Source organism: Heliangelus exortis, chromosome 3 (genome assembly GCF_036169615.1).
Source record: "Heliangelus exortis chromosome 3, bHelExo1.hap1, whole genome shotgun sequence".
NCBI lineage: Eukaryota > Metazoa > Chordata > Aves > Apodiformes > Trochilidae > Heliangelus > Heliangelus exortis.
Genome location: NC_092424.1, coordinates 78,613,980 through 78,637,351, shown reverse-complemented (window position 1 = coordinate 78,637,351; position 23,372 = coordinate 78,613,980). Strand labels below are relative to the sequence as shown.

Here is a 23,372-nt window from a genome sequence, read left to right as displayed (position 1 = left end):
AGGATGGAGAGGGAGATTAAGGACCAAAATCTGGAGACATAGCTCCCTAACCTCTTTAGCCTCTGGACTTCTCAATATTAAACTCTATTACTCCATGTTTTGCAAGAGTTGCTTACTCACTACTCATAGTTCCTTAGAAATGAGATCTGGGTTTTTTACATGCTCGTGTTTCCATATGTAGGCATTTATGTGTAAATGGCATTTTTATTCTTTCAGCTACATGTAAAAAACGTGTGTGTGTGGATAGGGAAGTGGACAAGTGTTTTATTTGAGTCAGAATGACCAAAGGATGTAGTTCTGTAATACTCTGTAATTGTTAAGTTGCTAATGGGTATAAAAATGAGCTGCAGATCTATCACATGTATACATGTGTACATATATGAAAATACGATATACGTAGACAGCAGAAAGAGCTTTCTCCAGTTACCCTATTTCATGTGAGGGGAAGTTGCCTCTAGGGGACTGTGGAAGGATTTTGAGTAAGGTACATGTCTGATGTGATGTGAGATTTGTTCCTCACCTACTTGTGCTTTGTGTACCTGCTGATACAATGATGATGATGGCAATTTTCAAGAGAAAGTTGGAGACTATCTGCCTAGAAAATCCCGTCCTCTGCACAAGGAGGGTTTTTCCATGTGCTAAGCTGTTTTATTGTTTCTGGGAAATAAGGCAGTCTTGATGCTGGAGAATGAGCTGGGCTTGTGGGATCATCGCCAGAAGCAGCTTAAGGCTTCAAAAACAAAACCTGAGAACGTGGCATGGTTTCTAAAGTCTGCAGAAGACAAGTCATCACTGAGATTTGCTGATATTTTCTGCGCCAGTTTTTTGCATTTCTTTTCCAGTCTGAGCGTTTTAATTCTAAATAAATCATAGTGATTTACCATTGATAGGAGATGTCATGGTGCAGTCAGGCAGACAAAAATTCCTCTAGCAAATTGCAGAAAGCTGAGTCTTTCTCACAGATACTGTGCATAAGATTAATTTAACTTTGGATGTTTATAGTGCAGTGTCAGAGATGATACTTAATGAGGGAAGTAATTTTAGCTTGTGATTCATTTGACACTTGAAATGTACTTTACAATGACATGGATAGTGTCCTTTGTTGACCATAAAGAGAGCCCATCTGAGCTAAGAAAGCCAATGGTAGATGTCTGCACTGCCCAGTGAACCCTTTTTTTTTCATCTGGTGTCACAGTGCTCTCCAGAGAGCTCCTGGATTTTGGAGGGTCCTGAAAATTTGCACTCAACCATCTGTGGTAAGAGCAGAACAGAGCAGAGGTGATGTCAAACAGTTCCTTACAATTGGGGTTTTTTGTTTCTCTCTCTCTTTTTTTTTTTTTTTTTTTTTTTCCTTATGCTCTCATGAATCTGAGATTTGGCTTCAGTCATCAATGTCTGTCCTGGGAGGAAAACTATGTAATATAAGGGAAGTGATAGATCTTTAACTGTTACCACAAGTCTTACCTCTGTAGTAAAACTTGCATGTGAGCTCATGACTTATAACAGCATGCTATACAGCCTCTAAAATATGAATTTTTAAAAATACAGCTCTGTTTTTTTGATGGATAACAGATGAATTCATATATTTCTGGCTTTTACTCCTTTTGTGAAGATGTTTCAAATTTCCCTGGAGCTGGAATGAACCTGAGTGTTTCTTATATTTATTTGAAAAAAATGTTCCTGTGTCAGAGAGGTGGGAGAAGGAACATTATGAATATCAGCCAAACGTGTAGCACATGGGGCTGAACATGGACTGCCCGAGTGCTTGGTGGGCATTGTCTGGACATAGTTTTCCAAGTTTTGTACATGTGAAAAGAAGCAGACAGCAAAGCAGGTAAGCAAGGAGACAGTTGGCAAGAATGCCAATAATGTTGAGGAAAAGCATAAGTGGGCTCTAGGGTGGTGTACTGTAGGAGCTGCTTGCACTGGGGATGCTGTTTGTGTCCCACTGGTGACAATCTCAGTCCTAGAGAAACCAGTTAGAGTGCAAGTAAAACAAATCAGTCTGTTTGCTGTGCAAATTATTCTGCAAGTAGTGCAGATGTTTTATATACTGATGTTTCATATACTTTTGTGTTCTCTGTGTGAAGAAGTAATGTCTCTTAACCCAGCAAGCACCTGTGCAATTTTAAGCCCATGGTTTATTTCAATGGCTCCAAGTTACTACAGATTAATTGATTTTCCAATGAAGAACCATGAAAATTTTGAAGGGACTGGAGCACCTTTCCTATGAGGAAAGGCTGAGAGAGCTGGGACTGTTCAGCCTGCAGAAGAGAAGGTTCAAGGAGATCTTATTAATGTACAGAAACACTTGAAGGGAGGGTGCAGAGAAGATGGAGTCAGTCTCTTTCCAGGGATTCTGAGAGAAAATGGACACTGACTGAAACAGCAGAGGAGGCTCTTTCTAAATATCATTGAGTATGGCCAAGCACTGATGCAAGCTGCTTAGGGAGGTTGTGGAGTCCCCATCATTGAAGGTGTTCACAAGCCACCTGGGCATGGTCCTGGGCAGCCAACTGTAGGTGGTCCTGCTGAGCAGGGAGGGATGGATCAGGTGGCCTCCAGTGCTCCCTGCCATCCTCTGCCTGTCTGTGATGCTGTGAGCTAGGGGGAAGTGGCTGTTTGTCCCTCACAAACTGTTGCTAGCCTCCTTTGGAGTATCACCAAATTTTGTGGGGCTCCTGGCAAGGGTATTAAACATCAGCTCAATAGCAGGCCCCCAGAAAACTGTAAAAATGTGACTGAGTATTTAGGAAATGTTACCCTGGTGACACTTTTGTGTTACGATGTTGAGTCAGAAGATGAAGATAGCTTAAACTGACTTTGGTAGATCATACATGCAGTCAGGGCACCTGATTCATAAGTTTGGAATGGCCCTGCTTACACTAATAATCAGTGAAGCAGAGCAGATAGATGTATTAGGTCTATTATATTTACTGCAACAGTAATGGTACAGTACTCACTGGCATCAGGATTTTACATGAAGAATTGATTGTGCAGTTAAGCTGTTGGTTTAAAATGTGTTTCTTGTTGGTGGCAAAAGTCTTTATGTAATACTGAAATTCTGCTACTAGACCAATCTGGAGATTCAGAGGATGGTTCATAGTGTGGTAATTGTGGTATTTTTAAGAGATTCTGATAATTATGCAGTTTTCTGGATCCATTCAAGAAAGTGCCGAGCTCCTTGAAGCAATTACATCGGTTTTCTCCAGTGCAGCCCCTTCACGTGTAGCAACTGGAGCAAGATATCTGCAATAAGCTTCCAAACTGATTTATGATCCTCTCTGAGGAAAATGTATTTAGCCCATAGCAACTGATTTTTCACAGATCATGAGTAGATTTATGAAGCAAGTAATACATACATATCCTTTGCCATTTGTTCTGTACGTATTGTCCTTGATGGATGTTGTACATGAAGGGGTCAAGCTGAAGATTCCCATTGCTCATTTTACTGCCTGTTTACATGAACATTAAAACTGGGGACACTATTCCCAGTGATAGGCAGGATGACATTTATGTGGAAAGCTCTCTGTTCTCCCACAGCACAAATACATGGAAATATGCAAAGTGACTCTGTCTCCTTCCCTGACAGAGGAAGATTTTCCCTTGTAAGTTACTGATCTTGCTTCAGTTGCTAAATTGGGGAAGGCTGGCGCCTGAGACTAAGCAGTTCTTAGAAAAAAGACTGAAAGCCTTGTATGCCAGGGAGTCACTGCAGTGGGGACCAGACCTCCCTGTTACTCTCAGGTGCCTTGTGAGCTACAGAGGTGGATGGAAAGCTGTGATTCAGGAAGGTGCAGATTAAAAGGAGTATTTCACCTATGGAAGATTCACCTTTGTAGCTCATAAAAATGCATCCCTTGAAGCCAACAGGAAAAAAACCCCTAAGAACTATTTGTTCTACAGGTTCACTTTGGGAGCAGGTGAGGATAGTGTGAAAGCTCAGTTGGCATCACTCCTGTGCAGCACTTTTGTCTGACTGTCCTCTGCTTCCATGATGGAGATTTCTGATCCAAGACCTGTGTGTGAGTTATACCCGGGCAACTTCTGGTCTTGCCAGAGGTTTTCCATCAAGATAATCCCTGCACAGCTTCCTCTTATCACCCTTGCAAGCCAACATGAAAACAAGATGCCATCAGAATTAAAAGATCTTAGGGTTAGTAGCACCATACACTAAGCAGCAAAAATATCATATAATCTGCATATAACATCTGCATATGCATATAACACTTTCTGAAATGCATTATTAATTACCTTTTTTTATTTTTTAAAGATAAGTTTATCACCCAGATTTGTTTTGCTTCAGGATTTCACTTACCTAGATATTTTTAATTGATTAAGCACTTGTGGGATGCTACTAATGAAAGCCATTACTTGAGTCCTGAGAGGACTGAAACATGTTGTAAAATAGGACATTACACTTCTTTAACACAATAAAAAAAGACTTTCCAAGTGAATGGTCTTTCTGTAGCTGCTTCACATGTTTGTGAGTTTTGGCTTTGCAAGTTATTACTGCTTCTGTCCCTCCTGCTTGTGCAAGTACACAGAAATGGGCATTAAAACAGGCCTGTGTGGTACCTCATAATCACTTAAATGTGCTCTTATTGGAGCCTCCTGTTTCTGAAAAACAGAAACATCATTTAAGCCATATCTTACAAATGAGGTGGTATAAAAGAAGGGATCTGTAAGCTCTGCTGCTGCTGGGGAGAAGATGCAGGAACCCAAGAAGACATTCATGGGGATTTGAGTCCATTGGCTCCAAAATCAAGAGAATTAAACTATTCAGAGGTGAATGCCAAGAACTACAATTGCTGGGCTCTAAGAATGGAGCTCAGCTTCCTAAAAATGACTGAATAAGCTGCAGAAACAGGTCTGAGGGTTTGGAGTGGGCTGGGAAGTGAATATGATCTGTCTGCTGAAGTTTCAAGGAAAGACAAGCTTGGCTCCAGGGCTCTGGGATGCAGAAATGGAGCTGTGGAGGAGGTTAGAGGGAAGGTTAGAGGGTTATTAACTGAGTTGTTACAACCTGAAGGGTTATCCAGCCTATGGAAGTAAGGAGATCACAACCATGGGTTTGCTGATTCTTTTAACACACAAAAATAGAGCAGAAATAACACTAAATTCACCACTAGTAACTATACCTGTGATCAATACAGCAAATGCATGTATATATCAAGCTATTGAAAATTATTAGCATCAAGCAATAATAGCAGCAAGAAGTATATATGTAATATTACTATTTACTACAAACTTATACCAAGTAAGTTTACTGAAAATATAACAGGAGGTATACTTAGGGTAGATTACTTACATGCATATAAATGTATGTTCATCATATTACCAATACCAAGTGCCCAGACCAGTCCCAGAAGGGGGTCAGAGCATCCCAGAAGTGGGAGGACAAGTTGAACTGGTCCCAGAAGTGAGCTCGAGGGGGACCAATAAAGTAATGGGCAAAAGCTCACTTCAAAGATGATCCTTGTCGTGGAGTTGTGGGTCAGACAGACTTCTCCAGCAAGGGGCCAAGCACTTGTCTCTAGGAGATCTTGTATGAAGCTCATGCAGGGAGCTCAGCTTGTTTGTGAAAAGGAAAACTACATGTAGGACAGGAGGGAAAAGCTCCATTTTGGGAGAACGGAGACCTAAGAGAGTGTCAGATACTACCCTTTCAAGCAGCCAATAGGTGCTGTTAGTTACTATTTTTCACCTGGGAGAGCCAATAGATGATGATTTCTCTCAGAACAACTTTTATTTTCCAGACTGTTCCTGTTCTTGCAGTTAGAACAGCCAGTGGCAGTTACTGATCCTTTCTTCCTCAGGATGTTTTCCCCCTTTTTTACAGACTGCTTTTTCACCTTTCAGACAGTAAGATGCTGTTAAAATCCCTTGTTTTTTGTGTGCCTACCAATGGTATCTCAGGATGCCTCTGGTTTCTAGGCACCCAGCTATTCTTCAAAGGCAGCAGCTGCACTGCTCAGGGATGCTGCTGGTTCCCAGGCTGACAGTTCCCAGCAGGCATTTGTGCTGTTGGTCTTTCAAGCATACATCTTCTGCTCACTATTTCTCCCCTTGCAGCCAAGTTGCCTTTAGAGCTGTTCCCATCAACAGCCTCAAAAGGAATAGAACAGAGAATGAACACACAGGAAAAGATCATTGAGAAGGAAGGGACAAAAAAAACCTTTTGTGTTTTTTACCTAGAATAGAAAGCAGCGAAATAAATGAAAGAAGGGAGAAAGGCAGGGATCCCCATCCATGAGCAGTGATCTTCCATGCTTCATTATATTAATAAATATACCAGAGAAAGTTTGAGCATCATTTTGTAAAATAGCTTATTTTGTTGGAAAAAGAGGCAACGCTGACAGTACTGACATCTCTGTTTATTGCCTTCATTTCTGTACCATTATATGCCTTCATGTGTAAGAAATTACATAGAAACCCAGTCTATTTGCTGAGACTGCTGACAAAATGTATCCTTTAATAAGCATTGCACTTATTTTTTGTTTGTGAACATCCATGCAATAGTATTTTAGTAGAGACCTGTGGGTGTTGTGTAGATTTCTGCACAGCCAGGAAACAGCAGTTTTGGTAGCTGACCTAATGTGGTGCAGAATTGAGCCTGTGGTCTGAAGAGAAAAAGCTTTATCTCCTTTGCTTGCTGCCTAGTAACCTGAAACACTGAGAACCATGAGAAATGCAGCCTGGAAGCTTTGTGCACATCAGTCTTAGATACTTTTGACCTAAACTCATGGATAGGGTGGGATAAGAAAATCCCTAAACCCACACTTTTTCAGCAGGTTTTGCAGTCACAAAATCCTGGGCTCCCTCTTCAGTAGGCTCTCCTCAAAGATGCTTTCAAATTGCTTCCCAGTATTTGAAGACGATTTTCAGAACCCCTCTGGTATGCTCAGCAGGTTTAGGATCTCCCCCAAAAGCAGTTTGCTGTGTGAATCAGGTGCAGCTAGAATGTTTTTTCCTGGGTATTACAGCCACCTTCTTGCCAGCAACACTGGAAGATCAGTGCATGGATTTAGGGAGCAAGAATTACTGTCCCAGCTGTGCTGACTGGCAGGTCAATACCATGCCCTGTGCAGTGGCAAGTGACCTCTGCATTCACTTCCACTCTGTGCTTGGTTTCTCTCATGTGTCCATGGATGTGCCAGATCCCTGGATGGTTTTGCTTCCTCTTGATGGGAAGCAACTGGAAAATCACCTTCTCTCAACAGTCACAGAGTGTTCCATAACCAAGGCATGCACTGCTACATGGGTTGTAGTCAAAGATGTTCAGTATTTCCACCTGCATTTGTCTGAATGGCTGCTCCATCCCCAGGATTTCATCCACTGACTTTCAGCTTGAGCCTCGTTAAGCTTTTAATTGACCTGCCACCTGCCAGACTCTCGAGCTCTTGCCAGACACCAAGTAAGATTGAAGAATATTGTGGTAATACCATATCTTGGTATCCCATAATGTCTCTGGGATTCAGTGCTGAACTGGGGGGCACCAGTCCAGCTCCCTCACAGCATCTCTCAGGGTTCTCCCAGGATGTCAGCTGTGATGGTACAGGAGGGGCTGTGTCATTGCTGCTGGCAACAACTCAGGTGTGCTTTCCTTGAAGAGGAAGAACATCTCCAATGCTCTTTTGTCTGCTGGGAAATATTTTGAAGCTGGTAAATGTGTGTTTTCTTCTTCCCTGCTCTGTCAGTCAGAACATTGTCTGATTGCTGCCTGGCTGCACGTCTTTTCTTGTGTTTACAAAAGATAGAATCTAGCTGAAATAGAAGTTTGTGGCTTGGTGCCTGCTGGCATTAAGATTATTGTAGTAGGTTTTTCTGGCCTTGAAAAAAATCTGTAAATGTAGAATTATTTTTTTTCTTTAAATTTTCCAGCATATCTTTTGCAATACTTGAGTTACCTGAGATGCCATTTTGTGCTGACTGTGAGTGTGTGGGGTTGCTTATGCTGGCAGGGAGAAGGGTTCAGAAAACTGTGAGGAGGAGGAGACCTCTGCACCACCACATCAACCCACAGGCAGAGGGGTACCCAAACTGAATGGCAGATACTACCTGTGCTATAGGTAATATGAAAAGAGTGTCTCCAAAACCATCTTTATGGTACAGAGGTGGTGCAGGGAGGTCAGAAAGCCTTTCCTAGCAGCAGAGGACTTACCTTGCAGGTAAGGAAGGAGGCAGTGGAGGAGGATGAGAAGTTGTTTATGGCAAGGATTTTGGCATTTTTTGCAGGGAGTTTGGGTGGGACCTGTGTGGCCTTTTATTTGATTGGCAGGTGGTTCCTGCACAGAAGGTGATGGTGAAGGACAGTTGTCCCACCCAGAATCCCCACTGTGTGTGAGCATAACATAAAACCTCATTCTCCCACGAGTGCAGCCTCAGGACTGCTTTGTTCCCAAGGTTGGACTCCAGCACTTCTGTTAAACAGCAGTGAGCTGGAAAGACTTCCCAACTGGTTTTATGCAAATGGTAGCAAGACATCTCATGCATATGTATTTTCACTCAGGCACCGTCCCCTATCAAACAATAGGTATTGTTTGGTTATGTAAATAGTTATCAAGTGATGAGGGCTTGCTGAGAGTTAAGCTTGCTTGTCCTGAATGGTTTTGACATGTGTGGTGAAAGAGAGGACGAGGAGAGTAATAATAGAGTTGTGAAACTTAAGTGAAATAAGACAAATTAAAAAAACAAACAAACCACCAGTAAATCACATTACATGGAAAGTGGTAAGTATAGACCCTACTTATTGGATAAGGGTGGTCAGGGCTACATAGCAAAGAGGTAAGTAGCAGGGGAATTAAAACAGTTGTCTTTGTACAAGGAGATTAGTGATGTCTTACTGATGACTTGAGGCCACCTTTGAGCTTTGTCATTGGTCTCACATGTCCACACCTCTCCCCAAAAAGCATTCTGGTCATCAGGGGCAACTTTGGAGGCTGGTTTTGGTGGTAACCAAAGGGCATTTACTGATGTGGGGTTGGGTGTAGGTCTGGCTGTAGGCAGCCACCAGCTGCAGGGGAGCAGTGGCATCAATCAGTCTGATCTTGTTGGGGGGGGGCATGTGATGAGCAGCTGTCATGCAGCTGCTCCCTGGGTGGCTGCTAAATAGTCATTGTTGAAGTAATTAATAAGAACTAGTGGGAAAAAAACCCAACAAAACCAAAGCCTAGAAAATGTTTTCAGATGTCCCAGACCATGCGGATACTTAGGATGATGAATCACACAACTGTCTGTATGAAAACTGAATCATTTTACATGGTGTGATAAAATATGAAATGAAAACAACAGGAAAAAAGCACAGACTGACATATAAACTACTAGACTTCTACTTAGGTGTCCAGTACAAAGTGTTGGTCAGTATAAAATCTAGCTTCAAAAATATTATTGATGTCATCATAAAGAAGAGTATGAATAAAAAACATATTATTCTTGACTTGATGTGGCTTTGCTGTTTTCCAGATACAGCTGTTGCTGGTGTGAGTTTCATAATGATGCCTCTGACTGGTTTTTAACTCTCTTTTGGGGCAGGAAGGGGTGAGAGGCTGAGCAAAATACATACCTTTTTCCTGAGTAGTTTATACTGGACCCATGACGAACTGCAGAAAAATACCTTAGAGGAAAGCAGTACCACTGGTCTTGGACAAACCCTCTTAAAATCAGTTGAGAGAAATGGCAGATATATCTGAATCCTATTTTAAATTATTTAAATGAGTTCCAGGAAACTCTCTAATGCAGTAACCCACTCTGCTGAAAATGCTGTTATTCTAAAGTGAGTATAATCTTTGTGTTTATGTCATATTTTAAATATGAAAAGCTGAGTCTAGACAAGAAAAAGCATTTTATAGATTTTAATATACTACTATGTACCAATAAGAACAGAAAGGCATTTTGCTCTGAGCATGGAGCAAAGAAGAGATGGGGGCAGTATTTAGGCATGGGAAGTTTTCTTATAAAGTCTTTTTTATAATTATAAAAGTATTTGTTATTTACACTCCCATAACAAAATGGCCCAAATCCATATCTTCACACTGGCTGTTCTGAAATAATTTAGAATAGTTTTGTTCCATTTTTTATGTTGCATAAAATGAATTTACCAGATGCTGAGAATTTTTCTTGAACTATTCAGACTATTTCTGGTAGTAAACTAGAAAAGAGAATTTGGGGTCCCTTGCAAAAAAGTGGTGTCCCTTTTTTTTTTTTTTTTCTTTTCTCTAGTACCTTGGTGCACATGTTAATTTTTTGTTAGCCATGTAAGCATTCTTTTATTTAGATACTAATTTAGTGATTTTCCTGAGGCTGACCTGTGCTCTGGTATTGCATCTTTTCCACTTACTGCATGGGACTTTAAAAAGTTGATTAGCTCATTTCTTTTAAATCTTCCATAGTTTTCTGCATTTTTCTCTTCCATCAGAGAAGGTGATGTTTTTTCAGTCCTTTCTCTTTTTTCTATTTTTTTAAAGTCCTTAATTTAGGAGAGTCTATTGCTTAGCCTTTCAGTATCTGTGATCTTTGATGTGCCCCGGACTTCCCTTTAGCTTTCAAACCCCATCATTCCTGTCCTTTTTTTGTTAAGGTGATGCAGCCTCTGAAAGCAGCCTGGCAGCAGTTTGGAGGGGAGGGAGCCAGGGAGGAGGAAGATGCATATAGAGTGTTTTTTGTCTGCTCTGCTAGTCGTGTGGGAGAGAAACCAGAGCTTTACAACCCTGCCAGTGAGTGGCTGGCTGCCCACCCGTGCTGTGCCAAACATCTCCTATAGCATCCTTAGGGCACTGTGACTCATAGAGCCACCACGGGCATCATCCACGGGGATGCTGCTGGACCTCAGTGCCTGGGGATGGTGCCTTGCTGCTGCTGGTTGGGAATACTGATCCACAGCTTGAGCTCTCCTTTTCCACTCCCTGCTGATGGGGTGAGCAGGTTATCCTCTGGGGCAAGCAGGGTATCCTTGGAGGGGTTGCCCCACGGTGGGGCAACTGTGGGCACCATCACTCCTGGCCAGCTTCCCTGGAGAGGAGAGGCTTAGGAACTAGGTGTTGCTTTGCCAACCTACCCCAGGTAAGTAAACTTGAATAAAGAGACACAATGAGAGCTGTTTCTTATTTGAAAATATGTTTAAGCAAAATCCTTTTTTGTTTTGTTTCAAAGGCAGATGGTTTGAATATCCCCGTGCTCAGTGCTTCCCCTGAGCTTACGGATTTGGGGGTGGTAATGAGCGATTTAATTCTGGGCAGCAGTCACCAGCAGAAGGTTTGGGATTTGGCACCTGTAATGGTGTTGTTGCATTAATTTTGCACCATCTGGGTGCAAAAGGGGCGGTCGAGCTTTTAATTGTAGTTCTTGGGCATCTGGTACCATCCTCCTCCTGCTGCAAGTGTAGATGGAAAGATGCTTCAAGTTCAAGGAAAGATGCTCTGTGTGGTTGAGGCATATAGAGAGTTAAAGCCGTAAGGGAATGATTCTGCTGCCTGTTGAGCTGAGTGTGGATTGTGTGCTGTTTGGGGAAGGGTCTGTCAGGAGGGAAAGGAGGAAGGTTGTTCTCCCTCCCACTGCCACTGGTCACCCATCACCTTTTCCTACCAGCTCAGGAGAAAAGGAAAGTTGGTCTGTGCTTTCTGTCCTAATTGGATGCACTTTTCTGAGTTACAAATCATCCTGACTGAGGAGATGTAAAGCAGCCAGGATAGGGAATGTGACCTGGTGCGTGAGAGCCCATCTGAAACAGCCTGGAGCAGGAGCCAAGCTTGTAAAGTGACTGCCGTCTTGAAAAGGGGACTGATGGCCCCCAGAAACTTGGAAAACACAGAAGAGATCTTTAAAAAACTGAATAGACTCCTTAATATGCCTTTATGTGTGACTTAATCTATGGAAAAGGAGAGAAGGCAAAATAAATAACAGCACTGCCATTGCACTCCATCACTCTGGCGTGGCAAGGAATGGCAGTCTGAGGAGACTCATGATCTCTGGGAGGGGTGAACATACTGCAGTAATTGGAAGGCAGCAAGAGAGGGGGAGAAAAATCAGACTAAGAAGTGAGTACAATTTCCAGCATTTACCTTGCATAGGTACATACCCGTTAACTGGATTTTTCCCGGACAGTACTAAACTTATCACTGTTGGAAATCATTAAAGGCATTAGTGTGTGTGGCTAAGATGTATCAATCATCTACTCTTTATGTGAATTTGCTCAGAAATGTCAGAGTGTCAGGAAAGTGCCTGCCTTGGTTATTTTGCAGCGAATATGAAAATCTCTGTCAGTTATGCTACTGCTTTTATTGAGTTTAAAGGGTAAGAAAAGCAAACAGGGTCTGGTTTTGCACAGAACTGGTTTGTCAGTTTTGGCAAGCTGTTAGGTGTAAGGATGGGGAGAAACAAATAGTGGTATAGTTCATCTGGAAACCACTAATGCACAGGCAAGGGCTGGAATGGAAGAAAAGCACCTCACTGCCTGAAAAGCTTACAGAGAGGGATCCCCCTTACCCACCCACTATGTGCTGGTCATGGAGAGGAGTGGGAGGTGCTGCTGGGTTACAGAGATGTTGCTTGGGTTGTGATCCCATCAGGGAGGCACTGGGAGCAGTCTTGGAGGGTTCAGCTTGCTTTGGTAATATCTGTCACTGGAAAACAAATACTTAGGGAAGTGAAACAGAAACTTGGGTTGCTTTTTGCAGATCAGAGTAAGGTTAGTCCATCTTTATTTCTGCTTTGTGGTTTGTTCTATACCAGGTGTACTATACCATCACTGTGATGAATGGGCAGATTATGTGTGGTGTGTACAGTGCTGGTGAGGAAACAAAGATTTGTTTCTTTGTACTTAACACCTTCTCTGTGTTGCCAGGGTGTCCAAACTGTGTCTGCTCCACTGAAGGTGTGAGAGAGACTGGTCCAGTGGCACAGGGTGCAGCACCACTTCTCTGATGTCAGCTCTTGTGCTACTTTTAAGACCCAGAATTTTTATTTCTCTGAATAAATGTGCAGCTATTTCCATGTTACTACAAGCATGTTTGCACCTAGAAAGCAACAGGAAAAGCTGACCTGAATCTTTTACCTGGAGACAGTACTGCATAATGCTTAGACATAGAAATCAAAATTCAGTTATCTGGCATTATTGCTTGTCGTTGAAATAACTTTTTAATTAACCTTGGAGAAACCAAGAACATTCTTGTGCTTTAAAGGGCCCTTTTCTGAAATGAACATAATATTCTTGAGCATAATACTCACCTCAAAGCATGTTCTAAGAATTAATGCTCCTAAGTTGTTATACGATTCATTAATACAAATTATCATAGGAGATCTAATTAGGTTCTGCAAGTATCTTTTACTGCTACAAATTAACCAACGTTTTTGTTAGTATTAACATGAGGGCTTGTGATCAGAAAAGTTTAGGGTAGATCAGCGATCCTGCAGGGTCCAAGGACTTTTAATACCACTTTGCTGACATAGAGGATTATGATAACCTATTAACCTTCAATTAAAGAGGACTGCAGCACTGTTTTGTTGCAGAGGTTTACTGATGGATGCAGTCATCATAGAGTTATAGAATTGTTTAGGTTGGAAAGGACTTAAAGATCCTCTAGTTCCTAACCCCCCTCCATGGGCAGGAGCACCTTCCACTAGACCAGGTTGCTCAAGGCCCCTTCCAACCTGCCCTTGAACACTTCCAGGGAGGCAGCAGCCACAGCTTTCTTGGGCAACATGTTTTGGTGTCTTATAATGAAGAACTTCTTCCTAATGTCTAACATGAATCTACCCTCTTCTAAGTTAAAGCCATTACCCTTTGTCCTATTGCTACATGCCTTTATAAAAAGTCCCTCCCCAACTTTCTTGTAAGGCCCCCTTCAGGTATTGGAAGGTCTCTGTAAGGTCTTCTCAGAATCTTCTCTTCTCCAGGCTGAACAACCTCAAGTCTCTCAGCCTGTATTCACAGGAGAGGTGCTCCAGCCCTCTGATTATCTTTGTGACCCCCCTCTGGACTTGCTTCCAGAACTTCTTCCTGGACTGGGAGCTTCAGCACTGGACACAGTACTGCAGGTGGGGTGTCACAAGAGGGGAAGTAGAGGGGAAGAATCACCTTCCTTGACTTGCTGGCCATGCTTTTTGATGTAGTCCAGGATATGGTTGGCTTTCTGGGCTGCAAGTGCACAATGCCAGCTCACTGGAGCTTCTCATCAACCCTCAAGTTCTCAATCCATTCTCCACTCAACCTATTATTTTGCTTGGGATTGTCCCGACCCATGTGTAGGACCTTTCACTTGGCCTTAATGAACCTCAAAATGGTGACATGAGCCCATCTCTCAAGCCTGTCAAGATCTTGTAACATGGGAGTGATGTTCATTAAAACATCTCACATCCAATATTTAGAAGACAGGGAGTTCATGTGCCACAACAACCCATGCACTTTTTTGTTGTTGCTGGAGCGTCTTCCTGGTATGAGGATGGAAACAAAATATTTTCTGCTCTTCTGGTGATGACCTCCCTGCTGAAGCTGTTAGTAAAAATGTCAGTACTCTGACTGATGGAATTATGATGGGGAGGGTTTTGTACTATCAGCTAAATGGAGACAAACAAATCAATTTAGGGGGCAGCAAAGCCATTAAGCAGTAATAGCTTTTAGTTATTGCTGTTTTCAGATGAATTCAAAGGGATAACATTAGGGTGAAAGACATTGTATTCCACTATCAATCTCCAGGATCATCTAGTCCCTGTACCAATTACCCTTATGCTATGGAAAGCCCCTAATATTGGTAGCTGATAAGGAGCAGTGCAGAGATATTTCAAGCAAGAGAGAAAGAAAAATCATCTGTATACACACTGGGTATTATGGAGTTGTTTTTCCTGTACTGAAACAATTAAATACCAAAGTGTGAAAAGCACAGGTAAATCCTCCCAAATTGGGCAGGTTCTGGATTCTGTTGCTCTATTTCATCTGCAGATACATATTTCAGAATTATGTCAAAAATCTCTTCTGCTTCGATGACCCATTTGATGGGTCAGTGGAGCCTGGGAAGAAGAACAAGCTCACCAGTTTGCATGATGAGTGCTGTATCTGCATTGTTTCTGGGGTCACTCTGGTGTGATGTCAGCACTTCAACGGGAACATCACTTCTCACTGACAGCAAAAATGAGTGTTTCCCAGTTGCAGGTTGTGGTCCCTCCCAGAGGTGTCCTTGGGATGGTTCGGGAGAGGATGTGAAGCATTTTATACTGATGAGGGAACAGTCGGCTGCTTTTAATTGCTGTCTGCACTCAGCGCTTCCAGGGAGGAGTTTTGTATATTTATATCAGCAGCCAGTAACTATACCCTATTCTTGTTCCCTTGGCCAACACAGGCTGAGTTACTATTAGCAGTGGGAAGGTAGTTAACCCTTCCTTGTCTAATTAAAGTCTGGGAAATGTGGGAAGAGAAGGAAAGTTGGACACACAAATGCAGGTTAGTCCAAAAGAGAGCTCTCAGAAAGTTTAAGGATTTTAGTCCCAAAGCAGGGAAATGAGTGCACACTAAAAATGTGCTCCTGCCTACATCCCTCTGCACTGCAACAAGAGTGCAGTGCCTTCAAGAGGCTCTGAGGGTTTTTTGTGACCCTCTCCCAAAGTGATGCAAAGACGAACATTCGGGGAGGAGCTGCTGCAGTGCTTCCATCTCCGAAACCTTGCTGACGGCAGTGTTGTTTTCTGATCCACAGGTCCAGAGGATGGCATAGCATATCACCACCACCCAGGGAGCCGGGGTCCTTCCTTGCCTGCCTGCATGCCACTTGAACTGCTCCCAAGCCTTTCTTTTTGGACTGAGGAAACCTGAAAACCTCTCTCTCCTAATTCATGAGCCAGCAGGATGTGGTCGCCGTGCTTTCAGAACGCCTGCTCGTAGCTGCCTACAAAGGCCAAGTGGAGAATGTGGTGCAGCTTATCAACAGGGGTGCCAAGGTAGCAGTTACCAAGGTAACAAGAGAAAAATGCTTTGTGAAATCCCTGGGGGCTAACATAACTCCTAGACCATTGTTTGTGACAATGCCCTCCTAGCTTTACCATTCTGAATGCGACCGAAGTTAGGGTTTAGTTTTCCTTAAAGTTTATACTTGGGTAGCTCATATGAATTTATAGCATAGTGCATGCCTTGTATTTTTACACTTCCTGGTGGATGCAGCTGTGGTGAACGCCGAGCCCTTAGAAACGTGGTGTGCTGGTGGAGGGGGAGAGACATTTTTCAAAGCATGTATTGACTTTTGAACACTGTGTGAGCTGATGAATGGAGCGATTCATCACTGTCGAGGGAAAGCAGTTCAGAGCACCCACCTTCCTGGGTGAAACTATTTATTTGTTGTGATGTGGTAAAGTTATACAGAAAGTGTTTCTTGCTGCTAAAGTCTCTTGGTTACAGCAGCCTCACTTGTACCAAACATCTTAATTGATTCATGCTGTGTAGACCCCAGTCAATTCCAAACTTAGGGATTGCGAGCTGTGTTCCTTGTTCCTTCAGGATGTTGAAAGATTTCTGCTTAGAGAGTTCAAGCTGATATTCACCTATTTCTGTCAGCATGTTACAAATAATACTAATGTATAAAAGATGAGATAGAATTGGCTGTTGCAGTGAAGGTTTGAGCAACAAAAACCCTTAAAAAGAATTATGTAAGTTTAGAGCTGGAACATAAAATATGGGATGTCCTGTTTTGAGGAAATATTTTGCTTCATCAGATCTAGTTTTATTTTTATTTCCATGTTGGTTTTGAACATTATGTATGTATGGGAACAAATATTTATATATAGAAAGCAAATGTGAGTGCATTTGATAAGTTATCTGTCTTTTCCTCTCTTTATCTGTCTCTGACATTTGTTTTCAATCCCTTTGCATTGTTTGAGTTGTAGAGAGTATTTATTTTGAAAGCTGGAGTGATCCAGGGACTACTGGTGTATCTATGTTTTGTTTGCCAAAACTAAGTGGCCTCTTGTTGTTAGATACAAAGCTCAGGTCTAATAAACATGAATGGTCCCATAAAAATGCTTGTTTGGCTCAGTTGTCCAAGCAGATCTGTAACTGCTCAACAGGTATTGAAGGTAGTCATTAAAAAATCAGGGAATGCTTACAGTTGTCTGAATGGTAGCTCAGAGCTTTCTAGTTGTTTGTTTTGGTTTTTTTTTTAATATCATGAACTGTGAGACTGCTGAGGGACCTACCTGTAAATACACAATTCAAAGGATGCCATACTTTGTGTAAATCTGTGCATTAGTGTAATTTCAAATCCAGCTTCCACACTCCTTGAACATAATATGTGGTGTCCCTTGTAATGGTTATGAGATTAATCATGCCACTGATTTAACTCTGTCATGGGATTAGTTGCCACAATCCACAATTCAAATAGAACATTGACACTTTGTCATTGTTAAGGTTGTTTATTATGCAGTTATCAATGCCTTCTGCTAATTACAGTAGGAAGCAAATTGTGTAGATCTGACTTCTGTACACAAAATCGGGTTAATTTGATAAAATGCAGATTTGCTAGAGCTGACAAGTTTTTCTTTCCTGTATGATATAGGTGGCTTCCTGCTCCATACTCTTGCTTTGTTGTTCCACCCTTGCATGGAAAATCAAAGCAAAGCTCACATGGTGGCAAAACTGCTCCCAGGTGCAGAGTGTTTGGTGTTTCTGTGGGGAAGCCACACTCACTGGTGAGCTGTGAGACCATCCCTGTAGCTGCCCTGGTTCTATGGGATTGTAGCTGTTCTTTCCTAGAGGCTGTGGATCATCACCATGGAGCCTGGGGATGGTGGTGATGGAAGCTGTCCCTGTTGTCATTCTGGATGCATCCTGGCACATCAGCAGATAGCACAGATGAGGTGGTAGTTGGGTTAACCCAGTGACAAGCCCTGCTTATAAGAGATGAAGTCTGATCAGCAAGACTGTGGAGGAGTGCACTGAGTGGAGAGGCTCTCAGAGGAGCTATCAGGCTATGTGCCTGGGATATTTTGGAGGCAAGCACACACAGGTATTCCTATCATACTGCAAACCAGGCAGAAGCGAGCTCAATGTGAGCCAAGAGGTGTGAGACCAAGCTGCTGCCTTCCTCAGAGCCCATCAGTTCAGGCTCAGTAATGTCCTGTCCAGGTCTACAAGGCATCTGGCTCTCACCCAGCCAACTACTTGTATAGGGAGAGTATGAGCATAATTGGCCTATGAAAGGCTGTAAAAACATACCCTGGGAGAGCTTGGCTTGCTAATCTGGTGACATATACATGCTGGAAGGAGAAAGAGCTGTTTAGAGTCAAGAACAAGGTTGTCACAGGAGCAAGCATGTACAGATAGCCTCAAGTACATTTAAAAGGGATTTTCTAGCCATAAGAGAGACAGGTTCTTGTGCAGTTTTTCAATAAACAGAACAGGTGCTAAGGAAGAACTACTTTCAGGATAGGGATTGTTAATTTTAGGATGGAAATTAGATGGCATGGTTTTTGTAGCAGAGAACCATTGATCAAGCTTTCAGGTAAATTTAAACCCCAGAGGCCTCTCCCATCCTCAAGATAAAGCTCACTGCAAAATGAAGCATAAAAATAAATTTATTCTTGTGCACGCCTTAGTTCTCTTTTACCTGTGTGTATTCTGCTTTTGCAGAGGAGTATTTGCTCCAAGAAAAAAAAAAAAAAAAAGGTTTTGTATTTGTCAGTCAAAATTCCTGCTGAATTCTATCAGAATTTTATTGGAAGAATACATGTGGAGACAAAGCTCTTTGGAGAGAGAGAAAAGTTCCCACGTCACTTCAGGCTTTGAACCTATTTCCGATACGCATCTGCAGGTTCAGACTGGTTCTTATGAAAAACACCATGCAGAACCACAACTTGAAGTGACCAGGATCTGAAGTTAAATGCTAGAGAGTTCTTTACTGAAGCAGGATTAATTGAGCGTGGCTTAAGGAAAATGAAGCATATTTTCTGTAACAAACCAAGAATGATTAAATGCTGGATAGCTGAGAAGTTCATCCAGTTCTATTTTGATTGTATACAAGGAAGATCATATAATATGGTTAATTGCTGCTTCAGTAAACAACAATTCAGCTGCAAATCTGTATTTCATTTTTGTCACCTCTGACTAAGCATCAAAATTCAGTGAAGAATTTGTTGTGTCCAGGTGCTCACTTCAGCCTTTCCTTCAGAAAGGCTTGTTTCATTTGGACTGTGCTCCTAACACTTGTCCAGGTGAAGTCAACATGGAATTGTATATTCCTGCATCTTCCCTGACTCCAGCAGGGATAATGGGGCTCTTTCCAGATTTGAGAGCTTTTAAATGGAAGAGCTGATGGCCACAGCACTTGCTGGTATGACACCAGGGAGCCCAGAGTGGGAGAAGGGTGGTGGCCCCAGGCTGCATATACATCAAACCATCCCACGTGCTGGTGTTAGGATCTCTGCTGCCAGCCCTGTGGTTTGGTGGTCAAGGAGCAGTCTGGATCTCAGTGTGTGAGGTTTCATGGCTCTGCTTTGGTCATCTTCTCAACCAGGATGCTCCTCTGATCCTGCTCTGCCTTGAAGGATGAAGAAGTTATTTCCATTTTTATGCCTTTTTTGTCTGATGTTCTTCGCAGGTGTGAAATTTAGAGGTGTTTTTTTGATGAAAAACACAAACAAGAAGCAGGTGCCTTTGTATTTTGGTGAATAAGCTGCAAGAGCTAAAAAATTAAGAATTGAGCCTGGTATAATGAATTCTTTGCTTCCATATAAGAAAGCTGGTCCCAGCTTCCACTCCTTTTGTAGTAGAGCTTTATTTCAGTAAAGTTACTGACAGCTGCATCTTCAGCATCTAAGTGCTGAGACTTTTGCTGAGTTGCTCTGTCTTGCTGTCCTCCCAGGGTGTTGTTTTCCTTTTCCTGGGTTATTTTTTCTTTTGATTTTTGAGAGTTGAGGTAGTTCAGGCAGAGGGCTGCAGACCCCTAGGTATGGCCCAGGAGGAACCATATTAGTGACACCTCAGGTCAGGTCACCTCTTCTCATCAGGAGAATGGAGAGAAGCACAATTTCCCCTTCCAGGCATCAGCTTTGGGTGTAGCTGAGGGATGCTGCCTGGAACAAGGGACTCACTGGGTGCTGGATTTCCCTGGGGTGTTGCAATGCAAGGTGTAGCATTCAATAGCAAGAATTAATAGGGCCAGAAAAAAAGCTGTGTATTAGAAAGCACACACAGAGGAGTGTGTCACATCTCTGTTAAATGTGAAAAAGCTTGCTAGGGGAAGTCATAAAGGTAGTTCAGGCAGTTTTAATGGAATTGGTACAGAGCTGTGAGTTTTATAAATGCTTTTTCCAAAGAGGACCAGAATATAGCTTTTCTGCCGAGTGTAGCATTAACATCATAGATATAAAACTTAATTATGTGGAGAAGAGATGATCACTTGGAAAAATACTCACAGAAATGCAGAAGGTAGTGCTTCTATTTTGATTCAGTAATTCTGTTTGATGTGATTTTTGAGCTAATTGTATTATGAACCTGCCATATGGCAACATTCTTGTAGTACTGGGGTTCTTGTAGTCTTGCCATCAGGATTTCAACTTCAGAGAATGTTGATCTCTTTAAAACACTTTTTTTCCCCTTCCTTTGTAAGTTAAGACAGAAACAAAAAAAATACATTTTGATACTTTGACATTTTTGTACTCCTTCAGTTTGAAAAACTACTTACATCTGTTTTAAACAATAAATACAAATAAATGACTAGCAAATATTTAAGGACTTGCTGAATGCCTTTTGAGGTCAATGAAAAACTTTCTGCTGACTTGAGCAAGCAAGTTATTCATGGAGAGCAGTGCAACAAATCATCAGTGTGAACCATGTGATGAGACTTGTTTTGTGTGAACAATGTGATGAGACTTGTTTTTTGTTTTCAAGCTTCCTAATAAAACATGGATAGGCATTTTTTTGTGTAAGTGCAAAATGGATGAATAAATAACAGTACCTGAGTAGCACCAGAGCAGGGTGAGATGGAGAATAGAATTTACTTGCACAGAAGTCTCTACAAATACAAAACCACAAGGAATGATTGAGATACTATGGTCTTCCTTTTGGGGGCAACAAAGGGGGGATTTGTTTGCAGAGTGCATACACTGGCAGCTGCTCTAAGAAAATTCTGGTTTTAAAGTGTATGTATTGGCAGCTGCCTGTCAATGTGTGGAAGTTACAATACAGATTAAATACAAACAAAGCGCTTGCCCTTGGCCTTGTACTGCTGAAATTCATGTGGCTGTTTCCTGTGCTTGGCTGCAACCTGATATGCCCCATAGCTATGGCAGCAAGTCACAGTTTTTGGAAGTTGCAGCATTAGAGCAGTAGGTCCCATTTATTTTGTCAATAAGCCTGTGACACAAGAGGATTTGTATGATTTGTTGCCCGCTGAAGCAATTATTCACATTTGAATAGAAGTCCAAATTGCGTATTTTTTATATGAATGACTGGTTTATTGGTTCATTAATCCCAAGTTGTAGCAGCCTCCCATTTATATTTCTGTAATAAGCACCAAACCATTACAGCTCATATTTGGAAATGCTTTTAAGCTTTAAATTGGTAATCTGCATGTTAAGGAGTCTCTGGTTTTAGTGTTGCCTCCTTGTAGTGAATGTCTATAGAAGCCACTCTTGTTCTGGTAGGTTTCTTCTCCCACTCAGACCCCTGTGTGTGTTCAGATAAGCCCCCTCTTTGGTGCTGCAGTGGTGGGTGCTAAATGTCTTTATAGAGGAGAAATGCAGAGGAAAATGTCTGCCTTCCTCCCTCTGCCTCCTGGGTATTTTAGGTAGGATGCATTATTGTGAGAGAAAAAAAAAATTAGCAAAAAGAAAAAAAAAAAAAATAAAAAAAAAATCTCTTGCCCATGAGCAGTCTCCTTCCCAGACAGTGTGAAAGGCTGTTGGTTTGAGTTGCAAGACATGAAGAAGATCAGAGGCATGTGAGAGCAGCTCTGGCTGTCATTGCTGAGGTTTCCCACCATGGCACAGACCTGTTGAAGATTTCTCTTCGAAGATGGTGGTGCTCTAAATTTGTCATCACACCCCGAAGGGCACACAGATCGCCTTGTCTCTCCCTCACAGTTTGTTCTGGGTTAATGTGTGTGCATGTATGTGCATACATACCAGTGGATACACATATTTGTATGCATATATTTGCTTGGGGAGGTGGGTGGGAGTGATTTTCTAGTGTCTGCCTTGCCAGGACTGGAACACTGTCCAGCTCCTATCTCTCCTCTCATTTTGATGTTACTGGGAAGAAAAAGAGTATCTGGCATTGCCAGTTCTTGCAGAGTTATGATTAATTTTGAGATGATCAGTGGGTGCTTTTCCAAAAGCCTGAGCCTCTAATCAGTGTAATGTGCTGTAATTGATCCTCCTTCCCCTTCTCCTGTCCTAGCTAGGGTCATAGTTTTCCTTTATGGTGTCCCTTCATAGTGGGAATAGCTCAAGGGCTGCACATATGTATTATCTCAAGTCTCTTAAGGTCTCTCCCTAGCCATCTCCGTTAGGTCAGATGCCTCTGAACCTATGAACTATTATTATTTTAAATGGAATTCTGAGTTTTGGGGACCCGGCAGGAGTTTTTTGAATGCTCTGGGGTTGGTGACAGGGGAAATGCAGCTCATGCAAATCTCTGTTGGCTGTGGGATGGGAACAGCTGAGCAACCCCCTGGTTTGCAGCTTTCCTTGGCCTCACGCTTGCCTCTTCCAGCAAATCCCTCTCCTCCTTCAGCAGGGATCTCTTGGGGCTGCCTGTGAGCAGGGAACAGGTTGGTCCCAGTGACAGCAGGACTCGGTGCTCCTGGGGCAAGGGCATCCTCCTCCTGATAAGCCTCTTCCCCAGGGAGGCTTTGTTTTAATGTGCCTTGAGGCACTGAACAGTCAGGTGAAGGTCGTGTGATCTGGATCTTCTGCGGTTTTGCAACATTTTCCTGCCCTATCACACCCTGCGTGCCGATTGTCTGGGAAAGTGTGTCTCTCAGATTGAATTAAACTCATACTCTCATAGTTTATTTTTAACACGGTACCTCTGGCTGCACCTCAGCGTTTTTTCAGTAGTTAGAGATGGTTATCTTGTCGGAAGGTTTTCCTGCTGTGATATATTCGTGTAGTTGACACTGTTCTCCTTTTCATAGAATCATAGAATTGGCTGGGTTTTAAAGTACATGAGCAGGCTTCAAGTTGGGTTTGTTTGGGATTTTTTTCTGCTCTGTGCACAGATTGCAGTAATTTTTTTCATGATACATTAGCAACCCGCTGAGAAGCGAGATGTCAGGATTAGCTGATTTACTTAGAGCAGGTAAATAATGAAGAAAGTTAAAACCCATATACCTGAATGTGTTGGAGTACATATTCATAATACAAACATATTGTTCATAGCTGGGAATGATTTG

At 42.3% G+C, this 23,372-nt stretch overlaps 1 protein-coding gene across 4 annotated transcripts in view; it reads left to right on the top strand.

Annotated features, from left to right (window-relative positions):
* The window catches only part of ANKRD6 (ankyrin repeat domain 6), a 102,028-nt gene that overhangs the window by 50,841 nt on the left and 27,815 nt on the right, over positions 1-23,372 (top strand). For all 4 annotated transcript variants that reach the window (XM_071741339.1, XM_071741336.1, XM_071741337.1 and 1 more), the window contains one exon: positions 15,687-15,942. In XM_071741339.1, the coding sequence (XP_071597440.1) occupies positions 15,823-15,942 (120 nt within the window). In that variant the 5' untranslated portion in view covers positions 15,687-15,822. The remainder of the gene's footprint in view (positions 1-15,686; positions 15,943-23,372) is intronic.